The 23,492-nt window shown below is 35.7% G+C and overlaps 1 protein-coding gene across 1 annotated transcript in view; it reads left to right on the top strand.

The window, feature by feature from the left end:
* Positions 1-23,492, top strand: part of SOS1 (SOS Ras/Rac guanine nucleotide exchange factor 1) — a 105,497-nt gene that overhangs the window by 56,249 nt on the left and 25,756 nt on the right. Inside the window, exons 9-14 of the mRNA XM_054728456.1 lie at positions 6,994-7,121; positions 7,894-8,549; positions 19,497-19,578; positions 20,234-20,356; positions 20,868-20,971; positions 22,397-22,619. Coding sequence (XP_054584431.1) covers positions 6,994-7,121; positions 7,894-8,549; positions 19,497-19,578; positions 20,234-20,356; positions 20,868-20,971; positions 22,397-22,619 — 1,316 coding nt within the window. The remainder of the gene's footprint in view (positions 1-6,993; positions 7,122-7,893; positions 8,550-19,496; positions 19,579-20,233; positions 20,357-20,867; positions 20,972-22,396; positions 22,620-23,492) is intronic.

Raw genomic sequence — 23,492 nt, 5'->3', positions numbered from 1 at the left:
GGGGAACCTTACTCTATATAAATTATAATTCAGTAGTGTAGCTTGAAGGTATTACTTTTTAAATATTTTATATCTAACTAGAGGCCCGGTGCACAAAATTCGTGCACAGGGGAGGGAGGGGTCCCTTAGCCCGGCCTGCACCCTCTCCAATCCAGGACCCCTCAGGGGATGTCTGACTGCCGGTTTAGGCCCGCAATCTGGTACTGCTGGCTCCTAACTGCTCACTTTCCTGCCTGCCTGATCACCCCTAAACCCTCTGCATGCCTGCCTGCCTGATCACCACTAACCCCTCTGCCTGCCTGCCTGATCACCCCTAACCACCTCTGCCTGCCTGCCTGATCACCCCTAACCGCCTCTGCCTGCCTGCCTGATCGGCCCTAACCCTTCTGCCTGTCTGCCTGATCGCCCCTAACTGCCCTCCCCTGCCAGCCTGATCAACCCTAACTGTCCTCCCTGCCAGCCTGATCGCCCCTAACTGCTCCCCTGCTGGCCTGATCACCCCTAACCACCTCTGCCTCAGCCCCTGACACCGTGGCTTTGTCCGGAAGGAGGACCAGACAACCGGAAGATGTCTGGTCGACCCGGTCTAATTAGCATATTACCCTTTTATTAGTATAGATGATGTCGCCTTTAGATTATGAATAGCCCTGGCTTGTGTTGATCAGTGGTTAGAGTGTTGGCCCTTACACCAAAGGGTCTTAGGTTCAATTCCCAGTCAAGGTCATGTACCTGGGGTTGCAGGTTGGATCTCCAGCCTGGTCGGGTCGCATGCAGGAGGTAACCAATTGATATGTCTCTCTCTGTCTGTCTCTCTCACCCCCAACCCCTCCAAGGCTCCCTTCCACTCTCTCTAAAAAAACAATGAAAAAAGTTACTTGAGTGAGGATTAAAATGTAAATAAATAAAAATAGATTATGGATATGCCCTTAAAATGTAACCTTTTTTTTCAAAAATTTTAAATATGTGATATAATGTTATTGAACTAGCCCCATTAAGACAATAAAATAAGACATGCATTAATACTATTATTATTTCTTTAGCTTTTAAGAGAATCGTTTATTAAAGAAAAGTTTTACTTAATATGATTTTGTTATGGAGAATGTATTACTAGAAATCATGTTTATAGTTTGTGGGAGTACATGAAGAAATGGGCTCTCTATAAAGAATCAGTGATGAATAGAAGCCTCTGGATTTGGTAAATTGGAAGACCTCTCATCCCTACATTTCGCTATCTTTCCGCTGGTCTCTTGAACTGAAGTTATATTTCTCAAGTATGAATGTTTGATTTGGGAAAGGACTAAGAGAGCTAAAGCAGAATTCCAGAGCTCTTAGCTCTGTATTCTAGACTTCAAACAAAATACCATTTAAAGTCTTTGGTAATGTAGGATAATTATTTTAAGAGATTAATCAAGAGGAAGTACTTTGTGCATAAAATCATTCTTTACCAACAATTCTTAATGGGAAACCATTGTCAAAATGGGACATTTACAAACAAGTTGGTTATATAGAATCCTTCTTCATAATGGTATCACTGATAATGGAATTTTTACCTAAAATTGTAATTAAATTCTGAAGGATTAAAATTTATATGAAACCTCAAAGCAGTTATTAATTTATAAATAAGAACAAAAGGCCTTGATGAAGTTTCAGAAAGCTGTAAAACCTAATCATCTTAATAAGAGAAATTAATGATTTACTCCCCCCAAGTATGGGCAATTAAAATTTTTTGGTAACAGCTGGTTTTTTTTATAATTGCATCATTCAGCAATTTAAAATATTTCTACTGGTTTAAGCATATTACTGCTAGATTTTTGTGAACTAGACTTGAAGAATAGTCCTTCACTTTCCCCCTTAACATCACAAAAAGTGTAGCCCCAAATGCTTAAGTATGGGAATATGGAAAAGGATTACAGATAAAAACTGAGAACTATGAGGTGCTGTGGGTGGAAAAGTTAGGATCAAGAACTGAGAAATATTAAACATTTTCCCTCCCAAAGTAGTCTCTCTTTTTTTAATACTTTGTAAAACAAATTGGAAAAGGCAAATATGAATCGTGCTACCTCATTCACTTTAAACACCCACTAATGGCCTTCACATGGTGTGCCAAAAACTCTTTGTGAAAAAATATGCTCTGCAGTCCCCTTTTACAAATACCTTGTGTGCATGTGTTAATGGCTTTGGTTTGCTGTTTTTCCAGTTTGGAAATTGGACAATATCAAGCATCTTCTACTCTAGACCATTTTTTCTCTACTTTTTTATGCTGTGCATGCATCTGGTTTAAGTGCTATATGCTCAAGACCATTTTTTACACTGTCCATGAGCTAATGTGTTAATACCAGCAATAAGAAATTTAGAAAACATAACTTCTCTCTCTCTGAGTCTCATAAGAATAACCCCAGTAGAGGTCTGTCTTGATTTTATTCCCTTGAACTAGCTTTCTAAATTTAGAAATTATCCTGAAATGATGAGCTCAAAGCTGTGAGCTAAATGGTATTGTATTTGACCACAGATGTTGAATATCTAAAGTTAAACATAGAGTAGTGTAATTTAGGAGCTATTATAAGTCAATAGCTGATTATTGTCCTATTCCAATTTTAAATAAACTAAACTGCTGTGAGGGGCATTTATAGTTTTGGTAATTTTCTCTCAGGTAAGAAAAAATTATTTTAAAAAGTATTTTATTTTCATAATGAGAGATCCTTACATTTTTAAGTGTTGATTTCCTGCTTAAAGTTTCAGACTCCTTGCTACACTTCAGATTTTAACTTGCTTTTACATTATTCTTGCATTTTGGCTATTTTTCTCTCATTTCCTCTCCTTCTAGAACTCCAGTTATGTATATTGGTTCTACTACTTTATGTTGTTCCACAAGTCTCTGAAACTTCATTTTTCTTAAATCCCTTTTTCTCATTTTCTTCAATTTGGTAATTTGTATTGATCTGTCAATAGAATTGTTAGTTATTATACTTACTCTAGAATTTCCATTTGGATTTTGTTTGATAGTTTCCAGATATTCCCTCTCTATCCACTTAATAAGACCATGTTTTCCTTTAATTCTTTGAACATGATCATAAAAGCCACTTTGAAGTCTTTCCTAAATCCAACCAACATCTGGGCCCATTTGGAGTCAATTTCTATAAATTGACTTTTTTCCCCCACCCCCCTTTTTTTTGTATGTGTGCTAGTTAACTCTGGATTTTGTTGTGTTGAGGATTGTTGGTTTTTTGGGGGTTTGGGTTTGGGGGTTTTATGCTGGGTTGGTGTGTGTGTGTGTGTGTGTGTGTGTGTGTGTGTGTGTGTGTGTGTTGTTGGTTTTCCTGAACTACATTGCAAATTTGTCTCTTTTGTGTTGTGCAGCAGCTAACACAACCTCTGTTCACTTTTACTTCCTTTTTTTCCAATTTACATGCCTTCTATTTTTACTTCTAGTCTTATTACTGTGGCTAAGACTTCTTTTGCTGTGCAGAACAAGAGTAGTGAAAGGGGACATACCTGTCTTGTTCTTGATCTTAAGGGAAACATTTTTAGTTTTTTCCCATTGAGTATGATGTTGGCTGTGGGTTTGTCATGCATGGCCTTTATCACATTGAGGTATATTCCCCTCTATCCCTACTTTGCTGGGAGTTTTTTATCACAAATGGGTGCTGTATTTTATCAAATGCTTTTTCTACATCTATTGATATGATCATGTGGTTTTATCCTTCAGTTTGTTTATGTGGTTTATCACGTTTATTGATTTATAGATACTGTACCAACCTTGCATCCCTGGAATAAATCCCACTTGATCATGGTATATGATCTTTTTAATGTATTGCTGGATCCTGTTTGTTAATTTGTTGAGGATTTTAGCATCTATGTTCATCAGGGATATTGGCCTATAATTTTCTTTCTTTTATGTCTTTATCTGGTTTTGGAATTAGGGTAAAACTGGCCTTGAAAAATGACCTTGGAAGTCTTCCTTCCTCTCTAATTTTTTGTAAGAGTTTGAAAAGGATAGGTGTTTGTTCTTCTTTGAATATTTGATAAATTTCATCGTGAAGCCATCCAGTCCAGGATTTTTGTTTGTTGGGGTTTTTTAAATTACTGCTTCAATTTCATTAGTTGTAATCTATCCAGATTCTCTGATTCTTTCTGATTTAGTTTTGGAAGATTGTATGTTTCTAAGAATTTAACCATTTCATCCAGATTGTCCAATTTGTTGGCATATGATTGTTTGTAATATTTTCTTACAATCCTTTGTATTTCTGTGGAGTCAGTTACTTTCATTTCTGATTTTATTTATTTGGGGTCCTCTCTCTCTTATTCTTGATGAGACTAGATAAAAGTTTGTCAATCCTGTCCATCTCTTCAAACAACCAACTCTTGGTTTCATTGATCTTTTGTATTGTTTTTTAGACTATTTCATTTATTTCTGCTCTGATTTTTATTATTTCCTTTTTTCTACTCACTTTGGGCTTTGTTTATTGTCCTTTTTCTAGTTCCTTTAAGTGTAAAGTTAGAGTGTTTATTTGAGATTTTTCTTATTTCTTGAGGTAGGCCTGTAATGCTATGAATTTTCCTCTTAGGACTGCTTTCACTGTGGGACCCAGTGTGGCAATCTTTGATCACCTGAGCTGGGTGCCCTAGGAATGTCCCTTGTGTGGGTTATGTGGCCCTGTTGTAATTGAGTTTTGATTTCTATTGACCAGTTTGTGCCTGGCTGGCTGGCAATGAGGATCGACCTGTATCACAGTGTATGAGCTGCTGTGCAGGTGCTGACCACACAAAGCAGAATTTGCCTCAGTAGGGTCTGATGCCTGCCAAGAACTCCCTTTGGATATGCTGTTAATGAAGCTAATTGGATCCTGTTCTGATGTTGTCTGAAGCTGGCCACTGGGTGTGTTGGTTTTGGGGCTTCTTGGGAATGACTGGTGCTGGCCAATGTCAGATGCTGCTTATGACTGGCCCTTGGCAGCCTGTTTGGAGCTACAAAGTGATTCACAATTTGTGGCTGCCTTGGCTGGGCCTATGTGTGCATGGAAAGGACCAAGCTATGCACCAAGGCCAGCTTTTATCAGCACCAGGGCTAGGGCAGGTCAGCAAAAGTCCCGAGGTCCCGTGAGACCCACGTCCACCTGCTGGCTGCCTATTTGTCTCAGTCACTGAAAGAGCCTCTGGCGGTACTTGAGTTGCATGAGGTAGATTCTCAGTGAGAATCCAGGTAGGGGACAATGGTGTTCACCGGAATGATACGGGTTCAAACTCTGTGCCAGTGTTGGGTGTGAGGCCATTCAGCAAATGTCCCAGGATATACCAAATTTAGCTGCCACCTGCTGGTTGCCCGCAGACCTTTGTGTTGGGCCAGGGTCTCGGGAGTCGTCAGGGAGAGGCCCACAGAATTTGTCAAGCCAAATTAGACCACAATTTGGTCATACTCTGCACTGATCTCATGTGCAAGGGGAAAATGGCCCCCATTCCAGAGCCACACAACTCAGTCTGTCCAAGATTCTGCTGGCAGGCCCAGTGCAGCAGGGTGGTGCTGCTGGGAGCCAGTTGAGTGGGGCTAGAGGATCTCCCATGAGGGGGAAGTACCAGTCAGGTTCATGGGTAAGTGGGGGGAATGGCCCTTGCCCCAAAGCTACACCACTCAGTCATTGACATCTCCTGAGTCTGTCCATACTTCTACACCCTAACCCAGGTAGCTGACTCCTCAGGAGGGCATGAGCTCTGCAGGATGGGGCAACAGGGAATCCAAAGGGTGGGACTATTGCATTCCCCCAGGCTGATATCATATGGAGGGGAGTACCACCCAAGAAAGATGGCATCTGCCAGTGTTGGAGAGGGACTAAGCACAGGGGTCCTGACAGCTGTCTCTATAGCTGTCTCCCCAGAGCCACAAATCCCAGTCTCTTCTCATGGGACTCCAGTCTGCTCCCACTCTCTCAGCCAGAGCCTAGGGTGAGTGGCTGCAAATGATATTTTGTGTGTTGGACCTTTACAAGGATACCTGTGTCTCTATGACTCCTATTTCTCCCCGGCCGACAGAATTCCCACTGATTTTCATGGCCAGGTGTTATGTGCGTGCCTCTTCCTGGCTCTGATGCTCTGGGATGGGGAACCAAGCTTGGGGTTGAGACCCCAGCTCCTCAGGAGGAACCTCTGCAGCTGAGATATCCCTCTTCAGTCTCTGCCCTTCCTACCAATCTGAATGGCTTTTGTAAATTCTTGGTTATAAGTCTTCTCTTCAGTTAGTCTTCAGTTGGTTGTTCAAGTTGATTGTTCTATATTTTAGTAGTAATTCCAATTTGGTCCTGGGAGGAGGTGATTGTAACATCCATCTATCTACACCACCACCATCTTGGATTATCTCAGAGTGCTTTGATTTTTTAATAACAAACCTATAAAGTAGGCAGGGCAGGTTTTTTATTAAAATACTAAAAAACTTATATGACAGATGAGAAATGTGAAGCTAAGAAATCAATTAATTTGCCCCAAGGTCACACAGAAGTAGAGTTAAAATTTGATCCTTAATTGTGTATCAAGTTTCTTTCCATTATATTGCATCTTTTTCTGTACATTTATCTTTTTTATCATCCCATTACCTACAACATTAATATTGGAATCAGAAACCTAAGGCTAAATTCCACACTGCCAAAAAAAAAAAAAAGCTCACTTATGTGCCTCCTGCTCTTCAAAGTCCTATGAAGTAAAAAAAAAAAAAATGTATATCACTCATTTCTTTTCAGTAATATGTGTCTGAGAAACTGCATATTACTGCCTGTCACAAGGGTGTGAATTCTTTTCTCCTCTTTTTTTTAATGTGGAAAATTTGCATGTTGACATGGATAGTAATATATAAAGAAGAAAAAGACTCTTAATATATTTTGACATGTTTAAAAGTTTTATTGTGGTAGGAAGAATCAGTGTTAGCTTTATCCTTAAATGAAATGGGCTTATTTATTTATTGGTCCAAAACTGTTCTACTAGTTTAGATTTGTCATTTTCACTCTACAGCAATTAGAAGAAAAGAGTGAAGATCAAGAAGACAAGGAATGTTTGAAACAAGCAATAACAGCTTTACTTAATGTTCAGAGTGGGATGGAAAAAATATGTTCTAAAAGTCTTGCAAAACGAAGACTGAGGTGAATATTTTTGCTTTTTTATAATCCTTTTTTTCACCTTGAATATTATGGTATAAATTCAGAGATCCCAGTTCCCTTCTCAAGTAAACAATGAAAAAATAGTTTTAGTGACAAGCTTGCTCTTTCAGAGGAAGTGACATCAAAGCCAAGAGAATTTGTTATTGTTTGAAAAACCTTTCATATTGTGCATTTTCCTTGCATACTCCCAGACAAGACCTCCTGAGAGTCAACTGGTAAGCTAAAGGAGAGATAGAGCAAAATGTATTGGATAGATTTATATCAACATCATTGTTCTGTCAAAGTATCCCTTATTTTAGGGAGTATATAATTTGAGGCATTAATTCTGATAATATTGCTTCCAGTTTCCTAATGATGACATGTGCATGTTTTTTTAACTTTGGGTCTTCTTGAGCATTTCTAAATAATTTTTTAAACCTCTTAAGTTACTGTTTTTCACTATATTGGGCTATTTTATAATATTTGTTATTCTAAATATCTGTAGCCAAGGTAAAAATAATTATTCTGTAGCTGAATTTATAAGGCAGAATTTTGTCAATAGTCATTTTTCTTTTTAGAGCACTAAAAGAAATGTCCTACTGTGTTGCTTCAGTTTCCAAAATTGTGCAATTTTGTAACACTAGCATCTTTCTAGAATTAGTGAGAACCTTCCCAGCGTAACTTTTTAAAATATACTTTTACATTGCCCTTTATTTACATGAATTTTAGATTCTCTGTCATCTGTGTACTAATGATGTTTTTTCCTTTATCCCAGTGAATCTGCATGTCGGTTTTATAGTCAGCAAATGAAGGGGAAACAACTAGCAATCAAGAAGATGAATGAGATTCAGAAGAATATTGATGGTTGGGAGGGAAAAGACATTGGACAGTGTTGCAATGAGTTTATAATGGAAGGAACTCTTACACGTGTAGGAGCCAAACATGAGAGACACATATTTCTCTTTGATGGCTTAATGATTTGCTGTAAATCAAATCATGGGCAGCCAAGACTTCCTGGTGCTAGCAATGCAGAATATCGTCTTAAAGAAAAGTTTTTTATGAGAAAGGTACAAATTAATGACAAAGATGACACCAGTGAGTACAAGCATGCTTTTGAAATAATTTTAAAAGATGAAAATAGTGTTATATTTTCTGCCAAGTCAGCTGAAGAGAAAAACAATTGGATGGCAGCATTGATATCTTTACAGTACCGGAGTACACTGGAAAGGATGCTTGATGTGACAATGCTACAGGAAGAGAAGGAGGAGCAGATGAGGCTCCCTAGTGCTGATGTTTATAGATTTGCAGAACCTGACTCTGAAGAGAATATAATATTTGAAGAAAACATGCAGCCCAAGGCTGGAATTCCAATTATCAAAGCAGGAACTGTTATTAAACTTATAGAGAGGCTCACATACCATATGTACGCAGGTAAGAAATAAGAAGTTGCCTGTGACTTTTATTTTCCTGCTTCAGGCTGATTTTCTTTGCTGCACTGGTCATTGTGCCTAAAATAGAAAGCAAACTAACACAAGACCTCCGCATTATCAGAGTTCTTTTTTTTTTTTAATTGAAAATACTGCTGTTTATGTTTCTTTGAAATTTTATACTTTTTCCTATCACATTTACATATATTATTTTAACTTTACAACTAGAGTTATAAATGAGAAACTAAATGTCACTTAGCTAAATTTATCCAGTTAGAAAGTGGCAGCAACAAAACTAAAAGTAGTGATAAATCATCATCATTAGGGTCTTTCTTGAAACTTTTTTACACCTCTGCCTTTTTTTCTTTCTATTACTGAGATTATAAAATCAGTTAAAATATTAATATACATCCATCACCAAAATTGTGCCATCAGTACAAATATACACAACATTGCTTTTTCTTAATTTCCATTCCTAAAAATGAACTAAATTTAGCAATCCTGGAAATCATTTAAGTTTCCAGTTTCTTTGTTTGTTTTGCTTTTTACAACTGCTATTATTGAAGAAAACAGTTTCACCTTAGCAGGGCAATATTTAAAGACAAACATGTCCAAAACACTTACGAAGATTGCTAGAGGCTGAATTAAATATAATGTTTAAGAGGTAAGGAACACATATGATTCGTTTTTAAGTAATTTTATTTCTTCTAATAAAGTTAAGTAACAAATGATAATCAAATGTTCTTCAACCTTCAACTTCCCTACATACTCGGAGGTTTGATAATTGTAAAGTACTGTAGAGTGTGGTATAGTAGAAAGAGCATTGAATTTGGATTTATACCTTCATTCTGTTATAGTTCCTTAAGGTCTCAGAACCGTAGTTTTTCATCTCAAAAATCAACATCACAACAGCTACCTTAAAATATTGTTGGAGAGAATAAATGAAATACTAGATGTCAAAGCTCTTGTAAATGTACATGCAAACTTATTTTCAGAGAATGTTTTTATTACCAAAACATACAAAATCAAATGTAAATATTCTTAAATAGTTGAAAGTGGACGTTAACCTAAATCTTCATATTTCTTGCTTAAATATATTCTTATCTCTAGGAGAAGTGTGTTTCTGGGGAATTTTTTTTTTCAGTTTTAAATCCTATAAATGGATTCTCACTTCTCTCTAGAAACAGTTCTGGAACCAGTTAAATTAACCTTTAAATATATCCATTAATCCACTGTAATAAAGGTGAATAGTATTTGATATTGTCAATCAATTTGATGCATTAATGTCCAGTCAGAACTATTTATATGTCCTGGAAATTATCAGGACCACCTTGCAAAAATGTAGAATTAGGTTAGACTATTTTTATCAGTGACATCAAAGCACTTTATAAATATAAAATTGTTTCATTATCTCCACATGTCTCTAGGATGAGTAAGCCAGTGTTTTGTTTTTAGTTTTTATTTGTCCTCTAATTGGTAGTTCTTTTGCTAGCCTTTTTCATAGCAAAATAATAGTGTTTTCCATAAGCTAATTTTAAAAGCAGTTTGGCTTTTAAACTAAGCCCGAGGCTGAAATATGATGAATATAGTGAAAGAAGACTAGTCTGGGATTCCATTTTACTATTTATTTTTCACTTAGAAACTTTTATAATTAGTGTATTCATTTTACTGACCCCGAAATAAGTAAAGGCACAGGAAATTTAAATAAGTTGCCTATGATTTTTTTAAAAAAAGAAATAGATTATTCTGTCATCTATTTTTACATATGAAACTTTTTGAGAGAAGGTACAATTATCAGTAATTAATATATCTTACATATTTAGTTGATTTTCATTAACTTCTCTTTAAGATCTAGAATACACTACAAAAATGTTTTATTAAATTACCCAAATTTTGTGGTTACAAAATACTTATTTCTTTGCTACTTTTTCTTTTATTGTTTAAAGTATTACAAATAGTAGAAGATATGTCTCCTTTTTCCCCTATTGACCACCCTCCAGCCTTCCCCCGCCACACACACACACACACACACACACACGCCTTCACCCTCCTAGTGTCTGTGTCCATTGGTTATGCTTATATGCATGCATACAAGTCATTTGGTTGAAATTTTTAAGGTTATGAAAGTTCAATTTGTTCTTCTTGACACATCATTCTGATTTTTTAGTGTCTTAGAAGATTCACAGAATTTTTTAGCTTAAGCTTTCTAAATTGTCCATTTTATTTTAAAAACCTTTGAGTTCTTATACTGTTTAGAGTAAAATTAATCCTCCCAATCAATAGTAAAACTCCTAAGACAGAAGTTATACTATCTTTTCCGATAGAGAAATATAAGTTGCAAATGCTGAAGAAGACTTACTAGTGTTTATTATCATGTCAGTGGTATTTGAACTGGAAGACATTTGATCCCAAAATTTGTAATATAATTGCTTCTATAAAACTCAATTGTTAATTATTAAAATTTTATTTAAGTTGCATGCTATATATCACAGAAATAATTGTTAATGCTAAAAATTTTCTTTAAACTGCTATATTTCACAGATCTAACTTGTAATTATTAATAAGTAGTTGTAGAACTACAAATTTTTTTTTCTGGAGAACAGTGCCTTTAATTATTTTGAAGGAAGGCACTTTTTTTTTCACTTTATGGACCTTTTTATTTTTATTTTTTGAGGACACTTAAAAACAAACTAAATTTGAACAAGCATAGTTGCCAGTTTTTCTATAAAGTTGGCAGTCTTCTCTTAATGTACACGCTAGCCAAGTCTGTGGACAGAGTACTTTAGGCATGGTATTATGTTAGCTACTTTTGATAGTTGCTCTCATTTACATTAATTTTTAGTTTTTGAATAGAATGATATTTTAAATGGACATCTTTTTAATTAATATAAAATACTTAAATTTCTAGATTTATAGAACTTTGCAAAGTATATTTAAATTGACAAGATTGTCTTTTTTTTTTTTTTTAAGTTTTTAAAAAATTCCTTTCCTTAATTTCTTAAAGAATAAAATGCCAGTATTGGTTTTAAAAGTGTGTGACTAAGTTTTTTAACATTTTTCTTTTCCTCTTTTGAAGCTTAATTTACACTATTTTAACTTAAGTCATTACTATATTACTAGTATAACTAGAATCCACAAGCAGCTTTTTTGAGTTGTTTTTACAGCACATACAAATTAGTAGTATTAGTTTGTTTGGGCTCTCTGTAGGGTCTGTTACTGACTGTATTACTGCCAATAGAGTGCTTTTAATAGACCATCGATAAATTTGTAAAACATGAAAGCAGTAATTTTTAACAGTTATTTCTCTTCCAGTTCACATGAACTCTGAGTCCTCACTGCAATGATAACAGATCAAATTACCATTTGTTTTACGAACTATTGGTCTGCTCTTTTCTTTTTTTTGAGAGGGTGGGGGTTGGTTAGTTGGTTGGTAGGTATTTATTGGAGAACATACAGTGCAAGTTGTGGCTTACATTGAAACAAAAGCTAAAATTTAACTTGCACATTTAATTATATTGTATAGAGTTATAATAAAAGACATTGATTATAATACAATGAGAAACTAGTAACTATCAAGAACTACTTACAGGAAATTTTTTAGATTATAGGTTGGTCACACATTGTCATAAAAAGCAAAAGAGAAACTAGTTTAATATTACTTAATTCAGACTTCACTTTGTCTCCAGTTAACTTGATCCCTCAAGTATTTTAGCAATAATTTATGAAATAAAGCTATAGATTACTAATGTTAGATGAGGTGACCCATTCCTCACTTTATAGACAAAAACCCACAGCCCCTGAAGCTTATGTGATTTGCCAGAAGTTATATCAGCAGGTAATTACAGAATGAAGACTAGACTTTAGGTTTCTTGACCCTTAATAGAATATACTTTCTACCTTGTTACACTGACTCATACAAAGTGAATTCTTTTAATTATAATATTTTTATTATGTGTAGTGAATAATAAAAATAAAGAAACGTACTTGCTTGCCCGTTCGGCGTGGCTCAGTGGTTGAGCGTCGACCTATGAACCAGGAGGTCAGGGCACATGCCCAGGTTGCGGGCTCACTCCCCAGTGTGGGGCATGCAGGAGGCAGGCAATTGATTATTCTCTCTCATCATTGATGTTTCTGTCTCTCCCTCTCCCTCCCTTTCTGAAGTCAATAAAAAAATAATTTTCTTTTTTAAAAAAGAAACTTGCTTGCTTGGTTTGAATTGCCAGTAATACAAATGGTTTATTAATTTCTGGAAAACAGGTCTACTATGAAGATATAGTCCGAGTAATTTTCTTTCTTATTAAAGTAGGTAATAAGTTCTAACTGTAAACTTTCATTTTAAAGCAAATATTTTACTATATAGTTACATACTGGTCATCATCATTTTAGTTTTAACAAAACCCAGTCATTAGTCCATCGGTGATGTTTGCTCTGTAATGGAAAGCTTTCTGGGAGAAAAAATTAAATGTAGGTGAGTTAGAGAGTGCTTACTTGCTTAAAAGATTGCAACAGGGTCTTATATGGAATCTAAGATCCAGTCTCTCAGAGCCAGTATTTCTGGACATATAATAATTCACTAAATACATCAGAACTTTGGAATTCACCCGAAGTGCTAGGGGGGAAATTATCTAGTTAGATGGAACATTCTGAATCCAGCAGGGATATGAAGAGACCTTCCTTATCTATACAGTAAGAAGGCACAAAGCAACATGCATAAAGAAGAGGAGAGTAGGAATTTCACTTTGGTTATAGTTACAGGAAGTAAAGTACAAATTAATATTGAGACTTAAAACAACATGAGTAAAGAAATGTTTGGTGATGCTATGTCTGCTTTGTTATTATATTTTAGACAAATGAGGTGACCTTGAGGTAGAGGTAATAATTCAGAACTGACATTATATGGAAATAAAAGCTTTTCACATTGAAGTGTGGGGAAAAGGTGTTTCCCATGCATGGTGAACTTCCCTTTCGTGGAAAACGATACTGAGAAAAAAGGCCAGTTGATATTTTTCTTTAAAGTATTAACTGATACTTTACGCCTTCATATAGAAAATCCTCAAAAATTTGTATCAGATATTTTTTTGAGTTTGTGTACTGTATAAGCTCAGTTTGTGTGTTTTAATTTAGGGGGGAAAAACCCTTTTCATTAGTTTTTGATCTATAGGGCAGTGCTGTTCTATTTTTAAATTCTTTTTTTTTTGTTAAGTGTTTGTGCGTCAGCGTAGCGGTCTGTTTCCTTTTGTAAGGAATTCAAGAGTGATTGTTTATAAATCCTTGTTGAGGAGCTTATTGTTTCTTGTAGCTTTTTAAATGGCTGTATTAAAGGGAGAATGATCACGTGAACACACATCCTGATGAACAGTGTTTCACTGTGGTGGCTGGGGGAAGGGTATTCTTTACATAAATAACTCTAGGTAATAAATATCTCATAAATTTCATTGACCTTGCCAAATAAAATGTCAAGTATTGATCAAAATAAGTACATAAGATAAAAAGGATTGAATTTATCACCTCAAATCTAGTATGCTATATTCTGAACATTAATGTAAGTATATTCTGAGTTCCTCAGATTTTGAAGAACTGTGCAATAAAATACTGTATAAGAACCGTTTTTAGAGTGAGGGAGATGGGCAGCTAGAAAACCAGCAGAAAATAGTAACTATAACTCATGTTTGAAATAACCTGGGCTTAGACCAGGGACCTGATGGGAGTTGGCAGGTATTTGATTAGAGAGAGGGATGCTGAGCAGCCAGAAGAGAAAAACCACAGAGGAAGTTTTTGCCATTGCTTATATTGAAATCTGTTAAGGTTTAGTTTAAGAAAGAGGTTTGTGGAATTACATCCATAAGCAAGTGATAAACAGAAAAAGGAGAATATCAAAATAGTTGATTTAAATTTTCTCCACAAATATTTGTTTATGCTTATATTTTAAAATCAAACCAACCTGGCTTTTGTATTTTTATGCATTTGCCTTCCATTGTCTCTGAAATAATCATTTTATAATATAGGTAGATAACTGCTACTCACAACTAATAGAGGCAATATGAAACCTAGCTTTTATGATTACCTGATAAATGTAAGTAGGTCCTTCGTTTTCCTTTTAAGAAAATTTATTTATTGACTTAGAGAGAGAGAGAGAGAGAGAGAGAGAGAGAGAGAGAGAGAGAGAGAGAGAGAGAGAAACAGTTTGTTTGTTGCACTTATGTATGCATTCATTGGTTGTTTCTTGTATGTGCCCTGACCTGAGATAGAACCCGCATCTTTGGCATATGGGAATGATGCTCTAACCAACTGAGCTACCCAGACAGGGCCAGTTCTTTGTTTTCTTACAAAATTATATAACCTATCTTTATTGGTGGGTATTTTAAAAATATCCATTATCTTAGTCCTTTACATCATCAATAAGGTAAAGTGTAGTGTGACATGGTATATGTTATAATCAGTGATATGTTACAATCACTGAAATGGGCAAATCAATAGAAATAAAATTAGCTTCTGGAATATGTACCCTTTTTGTATAAAATTTAAAATGCAGATGTTATGTCCTCTATTAATATAAGTTTTTCATTCATTAGTAGATTTCCACTGCGTTAGACTAAAAATAGAGTCTAAATTACTAAATCCTGGTAATATATGCAGCCTTTAAGAAAATTTTTTGAAAGTACTTAAACTCTTGCCAAATTTTCTTGGTTTATTTTTAGCCTCTGCTGGTTTTTTTCTTTTGGCAAGACTCCTCATTTCTAATCAAGCTAAAAACAACTTAAACTTGAGTCACTTTAGAACTTAGTACAACTGATGATTGTGGGAGTGTTTATTTCACTGCCAGCTTCAGAAACTTCTGAATACAGTGTACAGGAAGGTACAGTTGCTATTTCCTAAAGTCTGGAAGAAGGCTTAACAAGAAATACAGAATCACAATTAGACTGCTAATTTTCCGACGACTTTCTATTGCCTTTGCCCAAGATTAGAAGTTTATAACTATATTCTGAATTAATATTTTATGTAAATTTCTATACTGGTTATATAATTCATGGATTCCTTCTTTCTGGTTAGATCTCATGGCGGTGTAAACCTTAAGGGATCCTTTAACCCAGGGAGGTTATGTGATACAGTAGGGGGAAAAAAATCAGGAATTACACAATCTAGGTTATGGTACCATCTCTGTCACTCTATTGTGTGACCCTTGATAACTCTTAGTTACTTCTCTCATATGTAGAAAAGAAAAAATATCCCAGGCCCTATCAGTTCAGGGAAATTCTGTGGAATAAATTATGAGAATGCTGTCTGAGAACCTTGCAGAACAGACATCAGGAATTGATGGGATCCCCTGGACCGTGTGGCACTGATGCACATCATGACTTCTCAGCATTGTCATCAGTTACTAATGGACTGAAATGGCCAGAGGTTTTGGTTTAAGATGAAAAGACCACTTTATTTTTTCTTATTTCTCATTTTTATTAGACATTATTTATAGCTTACAAAAGGGTGAGCTTTCACTAGGTTGTAATTTTTACATCCAATATTAATATCATTGTAGATTTAAAATAAACTACATTTTTATTTATTATTTACTACTAGAGGCCCAATGCATGAGATTCATGCAAGAGTAGGCCTTCCTTCCCCTAGCTGCCAGCACTGGCTTCCCTCTGGCACCCGGGACCCGAGCTTCCCTCCTCCAGCTGCCAGCAGGCACCCGGGACCCGGGCTGCTTCCCTCGGGCCGCCCGCAGGCACCGGGAAACCCGGCTGGCTTCCCTCTGGCCTCAGCTTTGTCAGGAAGGACATCTGGTCTAATTAGCATATTACCCTTTTATTATTATAGATAATAAATATTTTTAATTTTTAAATTTATCTTTATTGAAACTATTACAGACGTCCCCTTTTTTTCCCCAGTGACCCCCCCCCTCCACCTCTCACCTGACCCCCCAGGCCTTCACCACACTATTACCATTTTAAAAATCAGATGCCTTTAAAAATAGCCAACTTTTAAAAATAAATTTTTTAATTCACTAAGAACTTTTATTCTCTTTTTCAACTTAAAAGTACCTTGAATACCCCACAACTTATCAGCCTGACAGGTGGCATTTGAGAAGAAATGGGTCTAGATATCAATTTTAGACTTTTAGACTGAAACAAACTTTTCTTTTAAAAAAAGGACGGGTCACCCTAAGTTTGGAACAGAAATCAGGGATACTTGAAGTACTTTGTACTAAAGATCTGGGCTCTCTCTCCAACAGTGACAGCTCAGCATCTCTACGGTAGCCACTGCTTCTGTTTCCTAAACACATGATGTTTTGCGTAGCCTCACCTTACAAATAGATTTGCAGAACAGGAAGAAGATTCTTGAAAGGGAGGACTGTGATGAAATCGATATAAATCTCTGTTTTAAAATCTTGTACAGCCTTCTGTTTTAAAATCTTTTCTTCTGGATGAGACATTAGTCTTTAACGTTTGAGGAGCTCTGTAACTGAAGACAAACAATAAAATACCAACAAAGGAAATTACTAAAGGGTTGTATGTGTTTAAATTACTTTTATCAGTAACCCACTCTAGCCTCAGAAGGTATAAAGCAAAAGGAAAAGAGGGTCATTTAAAACCAGTGTATTTTTTTAAATATATTTTTATTGATTTCAGAGAGGAAGGGAGAGGGAGAGAGAGATAGAAACATTAATGATGAAAATCATTGATTGGCTGACTCCTTCACTACCCTAACTGGTAATTGAGCTTGCAACCCAGGCATGTGCCCTTGACCAGAATTGAACCTGGGACACTTCAGTCTGCAGGCTGATGCTCTATCCCTGAGCCAAACCAGCTAGGGCAAAACCAATGTATTTTTGTTATTAAATTTTTCTTTAACTTAAAAAGGCATTATAATCTTAAATTCAAGGTTGTGTCATATTTAAATCAATTTATTATTTTGATGACCACATATACTAATCATTTGGGAAATAGATTTCAGTTTTGTGGTAAGTCCATGGATTAGCTTTTTAGGGGGAAAGAAGTTAATGTATTATTTTATTATAAGGTTAAATTTAGGGTGGTTCTTAATCAGACAGAATCAGCCTAAATAGAAATTTTCCAAAAAAATTAATTCTGATTCTTGCTAAATCCTATGCTAATAAAAGGCATTGTACTTCTTGTAAACAGTCCACAGTGTATACATAGCCTAACAAAAATAAAGGTATGTACTTGCTACTCTCAATGAGTTTATCATTAAACTAGAGGCCCAGTGCACAAAATTCATGCATGGGTAGGGTCCCTAGGCCTGGCCAGCAATTAGGGCCAGTCTGTGCGGTGACCAGTGGGGTGGTCAGGGGGCCCACGCTGGCACCCGCCTTGGCCTGCCTGGGGCTGCCCACTTACCACCTGGCCCCACTGCCCTCCGCTGCCACCACCGGTCGCCTCCCTCTGTGGGGCGACCGGCGTTGTGATGGGGGTCCCCGCTGGCACCTACCTGGTGCCTGCGGGCTGAGGGCAGCTCCTGCATTGAGCGTCTGCCCCCTGTTGGTCAGTGCACATCATAGCGACTGGTCGTTCCACTGTTTGGTTGATTGGCATATTAGCTTTTTATTATATAGGACTAAAGGCCTGGTGTACGAAATCCGTGCACTTGAGGGGAGAGGGTCCTTCAGCCCAGTCTGCGCCCTCTCACAGTTCGGGAGCCCTTCGGGGATGTCTGACTGCTGCAGAGGCGGGAGAAGCTGCTGCAGAGGCAGGAGAGGCTCCCACCACCACCACTGCACTTGCCAGCCGTGAGCCTGGCTTCTGGCTGAGCGGTGCTCCCCCTGTAGGAGCACATTGACCACCAGGGGGCAGCTCCTGCGTTGAGTGTCAGCCCCCTGGTGGTCAGTTCACGTCATTGTGCCTGATCGGTCCGCCATTTGGTCAATTTGCATATTTGCCTTTTATTATATAGAATAGGATTAGAGTTTACGAGGCCCTAATGTAAAATAGGGAAAGGATTCTCCCAGTAAAAACTCAAGTTAATGAACTCTTCCCTCCTCCTTTTTAACGACTCTTGCAACTAAATGTGGACCTTGATAAAATTTGAGTTATAGAAGTGATTTTTTTCCCCACTGTGGAAAAATGTTTCTCCCCCTCTTTATATAGAAGATGACAGCCCAGGTCTCTTGTGCTGATGACACAACTTGAGAGAATACTATCAGGCAAAGACTGCAATAGGCCAGGCCTGGGGAAGTGGTCATACTCAGCCAACGACCTGTCTTACTTCATGGAGATGTGAATGAAAAGTAGGTCCTCTGCTGGAAGGGGTCGGAGACTCCTGCTTTTATGACTGAACTCTCATTGTGATTACTTGAAATAAAAGAAATTAAAAGTTGTGAATATAACCAAATCAGCATACTCTGCACATTTAATAGTTTTAATAACTTATAGGTGTTTGCAGCATCTTTTAGCCGTTTTAAGGAAAACCTTTAGCAAATAAAATAATTTAGAAACTGGATTTAACATTATAAGATACGCTTTCTGGTTGTATGCTCTGTTAACATGATTGAAAGACACTGATAACTGATCTTAGATAAATCAGTCTGGATGTCAGGAAAAGTAATGGTAACTTCTGTGGCCTTTCTCTTTATGAGGGAGATAAACCAACAGGTGATGTTCTGAGACCCAGGTAGCAGGTCGGAGCTTCTTTTCATGCTTGGCCTTTGCCTTTTACCTCTTCCCTTCACATTCTTGTGGCCAATACTGAGTTTAACGTCAGCTGGTCAGAGTTGTGCAGAGGTCAAGAAAATAGGCTAATGTAAAATTTTAGTATCCATAGTTTTGCCGCTAATTTAAGAAACACTAAGTCTAACAGTTCATTATAAAGTCCAAAGCATTCTATGTGGTCAAACATTTTTAAATTGACTACTTAATCTCTTGAAAATGTAGACAATAGTTTTAATCATTCTGAATCAAAGATTTTAATAAGATTTTTTTCTTTTTCTTCTTAGATCCCAATTTTGTTCGGACATTTCTTACAACATACAGATCCTTTTGTAAACCTCAAGAACTACTGAGTCTTATAATAGAAAGGTCTGTCAATTTTAAATGTTTAAATTCTTTTTTTTTTAATTGAACTAAGATCTTACATGTTTTTTGGAAATATATTAGATAAGCTTTAAATTGTAGTTCATGAGCACTTTCTAAAGAAATAAAATATCTTAGAAGACCATTTATTTTATAATAATATGTTAACTTTGATTATTTAAATATATATAAAATACATAATTTAGACTCAGGAAATTCAAATTTTGATGATTTAGATGTTCTAAACAGAATGTTTCAAATGTACCACAAGTTAAAGAAAATGGAGCTTGTCAGTGAACAAATACTATAATCAAGAAGTGTTTCATCCAACCAAAGATTAGTCAACTTCTCAAGCATTACCCTTAAAAAGTATTATGTTAATTGACTTAGAGTAATTACATGAGCCAAAAATGAACATCTGTCCCATAACTTAGAATCATATTTATTTTTAGATTTGAATCTATTCTTTATTGTGTTTCTAGTTAGTTTTATCTATAAGATCGTTAACTGTTACATTATAGAAACCTTGTTTTCATATTATCCTTAGTAATTTTTAACAGTGCTCTCTTGATTATGGGGACTAGTAAAAAGATTTGTAGTTTTCTGTTTGTAAATTTGATTATAGTTAATATTTTCATTAGTTTATTCTGCTTTATGTTAGGTTTGAAATTCCAGAGCCTGAGCCAACAGAAGCTGATCGCATAGCTATAGAGAATGGAGATCAACCCCTGAGTGCAGAACTAAAAAGGTTTAGAAAAGAATATATACAGCCTGTACAACTGCGGTAAGATTAGATAAGTAACTGAAGTAAATAAGTCTTTATTGGACTTTTGTTTCAGAGTTGAAGTAAATAAGGAATAAGTAAGGAGGAGGTAAGAAGTAAAATGAGTGAAAAGCAATTTCAGAAATTATTGTGTAAGTCTTAATTAACATAGGATTTTAAAAGTGGTTGGTCACTTATAAGATTATTTAATTTGCCCAGCCAGTATGGCTCAGTAGTTGAGCATCAACCCATGAACCAGGAGGTCAGGGTTTGATTCCCAGTCAGGGCACATGCCCGGGTTGCAGGCTGCATCCCAGTAGGGGGCATGCAGGAGGCAGCCGATCAATGATTCTCATCATTGATGTTTCTATCTCCCTCTCCCTCTCTCTGGAATCAATAAAAACATATTTTTTAAAAAAGATTATTTAATTTGGTGAAAGTTACTCTGTTTTCATTTATACCATTCATTGTGATAAACATGTATATCTGAGTTCCCTTGTAATTCAGTTATTCTTCTGTGTTAATGCCATAGAGTGTTAAATGTATGTCGGCACTGGGTAGAGCACCACTTCTATGACTTTGAAAGGGATGCACATCTTTTGCAGCGAATGGAGGAATTTATTGGAACAGTAAGAGGTATGGTGTTTTTTAAATTGAATTTATTGGGTTGACATTGGCTAATAAAATTATATAGGTTTCAGGTATACAATTCTGTAATATATCATCTGTATATTGTATTGTTTACTACCCTGAAGTATGGTTTTTGTGTGCCTAGTTTTATGTGTAATAAAAGTACCTATAGAGTGACTATCAATTGATATCATTAATGGTTATTGTTGTTAAGAGGTGTTTTTAGTAGTGCCAGCATAATAATAGGAAAATTTCAAAATTTTCATTAGACCATATTTTTGACCTACAAATTGCTCAATAATCAATATTAACCAATGTATTTTCATTTAGTAAATCAACTTACTGGTTATTTTGAAATTGGATAAAAAAAGAAGTCTCAATTTATGCTGTCTTTACACTTACCTGAAAGTACGTGTACCAAAGGTCAATTAGGAACAATTATGCCATTACTGATGGAGGTTGCTGAGCCACCATTAGGTGAATAGTGCATACATCAGTGAGGCAGCAGAGCATAGTGAACTGAGAGCCGAGAAGCAAGAGTTCTATTCCTAACACTGCCAATCATCAGATACATGACTTGGAAAAAATTACTTTGGTTCTTTTCAAACAGCTAAGGAAAGCACACATTTAGAAAGGGAAACAAGAAACAGAGGCCACCAAAGAATCTTTTGAATATCTGTTCGGTACATTTCAGAAAATGTAACATTGGTATTACAAAATAGTCATTATCATATAAAAGATGGTTCTTGCAGCATCACATCTCCAGGAAACATTTTCAGGGGCCACTTTGATTCTTTGTATTTAAGTTTCCTCATCAGTAACATTAGGAGCTAGGCTTAATGATCTCCAGAGCTTCTCTTCTAGTTTTAAAGATTATATGATTGTATAAGTATGTCCTGGATAACTTAATTTCCATTTCCATTGTACATGCTAAATGAGAATCAGAAAATAAAGGGTTCAGTAGTAGTACTTTCATGCATAAAACAAAACAAAGCCACATTAAAAAAAAATTATGCAAAAACGAAGGACTTAGTCCTCCGGCCCTGTTTGGTTTATGAAATGCAATATTGATTAGATTAATGGTGATTGTGTATAATCTATCCTTGTCTCTTTTATGTAAATAGATCTTTGTTTGGAGGATTATAAAATATTTAGAACTGTAGTTCAGAACAACAGAAGTGAAAAATCTCTACAAATAAATTACTTTCTAATATTTAAGAAGGTTATGGAAGGATATAAACCATGTGAAGGAAAAAGAGATTAGTATAGGGAACAGGGAAATAATAAAGGGAACTTACATTTTTAAAATTTTGATCATTTAATCTTTTTATAGCAAAGATATATTCAGGTATCACTTGTATGATTTTAAACTATTTTTTAAATAAAATATTAAGTAAAATATATTTAAATATTATTTTAAATGTATTTCAGGTAAAGCAATGAAAAAATGGGTTGAATCCATCACTAAAATCATCCAAAGGAAAAAAATTGCAAGAGACAATGGACCAGGTCATAATATTACATTTCAGAGTTCACCTCCCACAGTCGAGTGGCATATAAGCCGACCTGGGCACATAGAGACTTTTGACCTGCTTACTTTACACCCAATAGAAATTGCTCGGCAACTCACTTTACTTGAATCAGATCTATATCGGTATGTAATTTGGCATTCAAGCTGAAAAGTCACTTTAAAGAAGTTAATGTTTTAAATGAAATACTGGTTTCTGCTTTATAGGATTGGAATAAGACATAAATGAGATAGTATATGAAGTGTCTGGTAATAAGGCCTGATGTACAAAAGGCTCCTCCTCTTTCACTCCCCGATCCCCCTTGCTTTGTCTGGATTTACGGCTTCTTTCTATTTGCAGTCACCCCTCACTGGTAAAGCAAAGTTCAAATCCTAGCTTTACTATTTGCTGGCTTGGTGTTTCTTGGGCAACTTTAACTTTCTTTTGTAACTTTCATCCCTCTGCCTATTAGTTCCTTCAAGCAAAATGGAGCTAATAATATTACTTACTCCTGGGGCTGTTGTGAGGTTTAAAATACTCATTATATGTACAATGCTTAGTACAAAGTAAGGGCTCAATAGGTTAGCTACTGCCGTTATAATTATGAATTTAAATCATGGCCAGTTACAGCCTTTTCAGTTTTTCTACATGTTAATAACTACTATCTCAAAAATGTCTGTTTACAGTTTTAAATGAGGACTATTTAGAATTTCAAGCTATTTTTAATTACTATATGAAGAAAGGAACTAAATTTATATATCTCCTTCCACCAAAGATCATTACTAAGTCTCAAAAATCAGTTTTACAATATATTTTATTTATTTTCCAGGTTGAGTTTCCCTTCTCCTTTAGAGGGGAGAAAAAAAAATTTTATGAATTGTAGTGATCACTATACCCTCAATGAGCTGATTATTTTAACAGATATATCATTATTTAAAAGAACTATCCCAAACTTGTTAAATAATATTTGGGAAAGATATTATGAAGAAATCCCAACCTTGCCCAAAGCAAAAAGCTAC

The sequence above is a fragment of the Eptesicus fuscus genome, chromosome 16 (assembly GCF_027574615.1).
Source record: "Eptesicus fuscus isolate TK198812 chromosome 16, DD_ASM_mEF_20220401, whole genome shotgun sequence".
Taxonomy (NCBI): Eukaryota; Metazoa; Chordata; class Mammalia; order Chiroptera; family Vespertilionidae; genus Eptesicus; species Eptesicus fuscus.
Note: the sequence above shows the minus strand (reverse complement) of the source record. Positions and strands in the feature narration are given on the sequence as shown.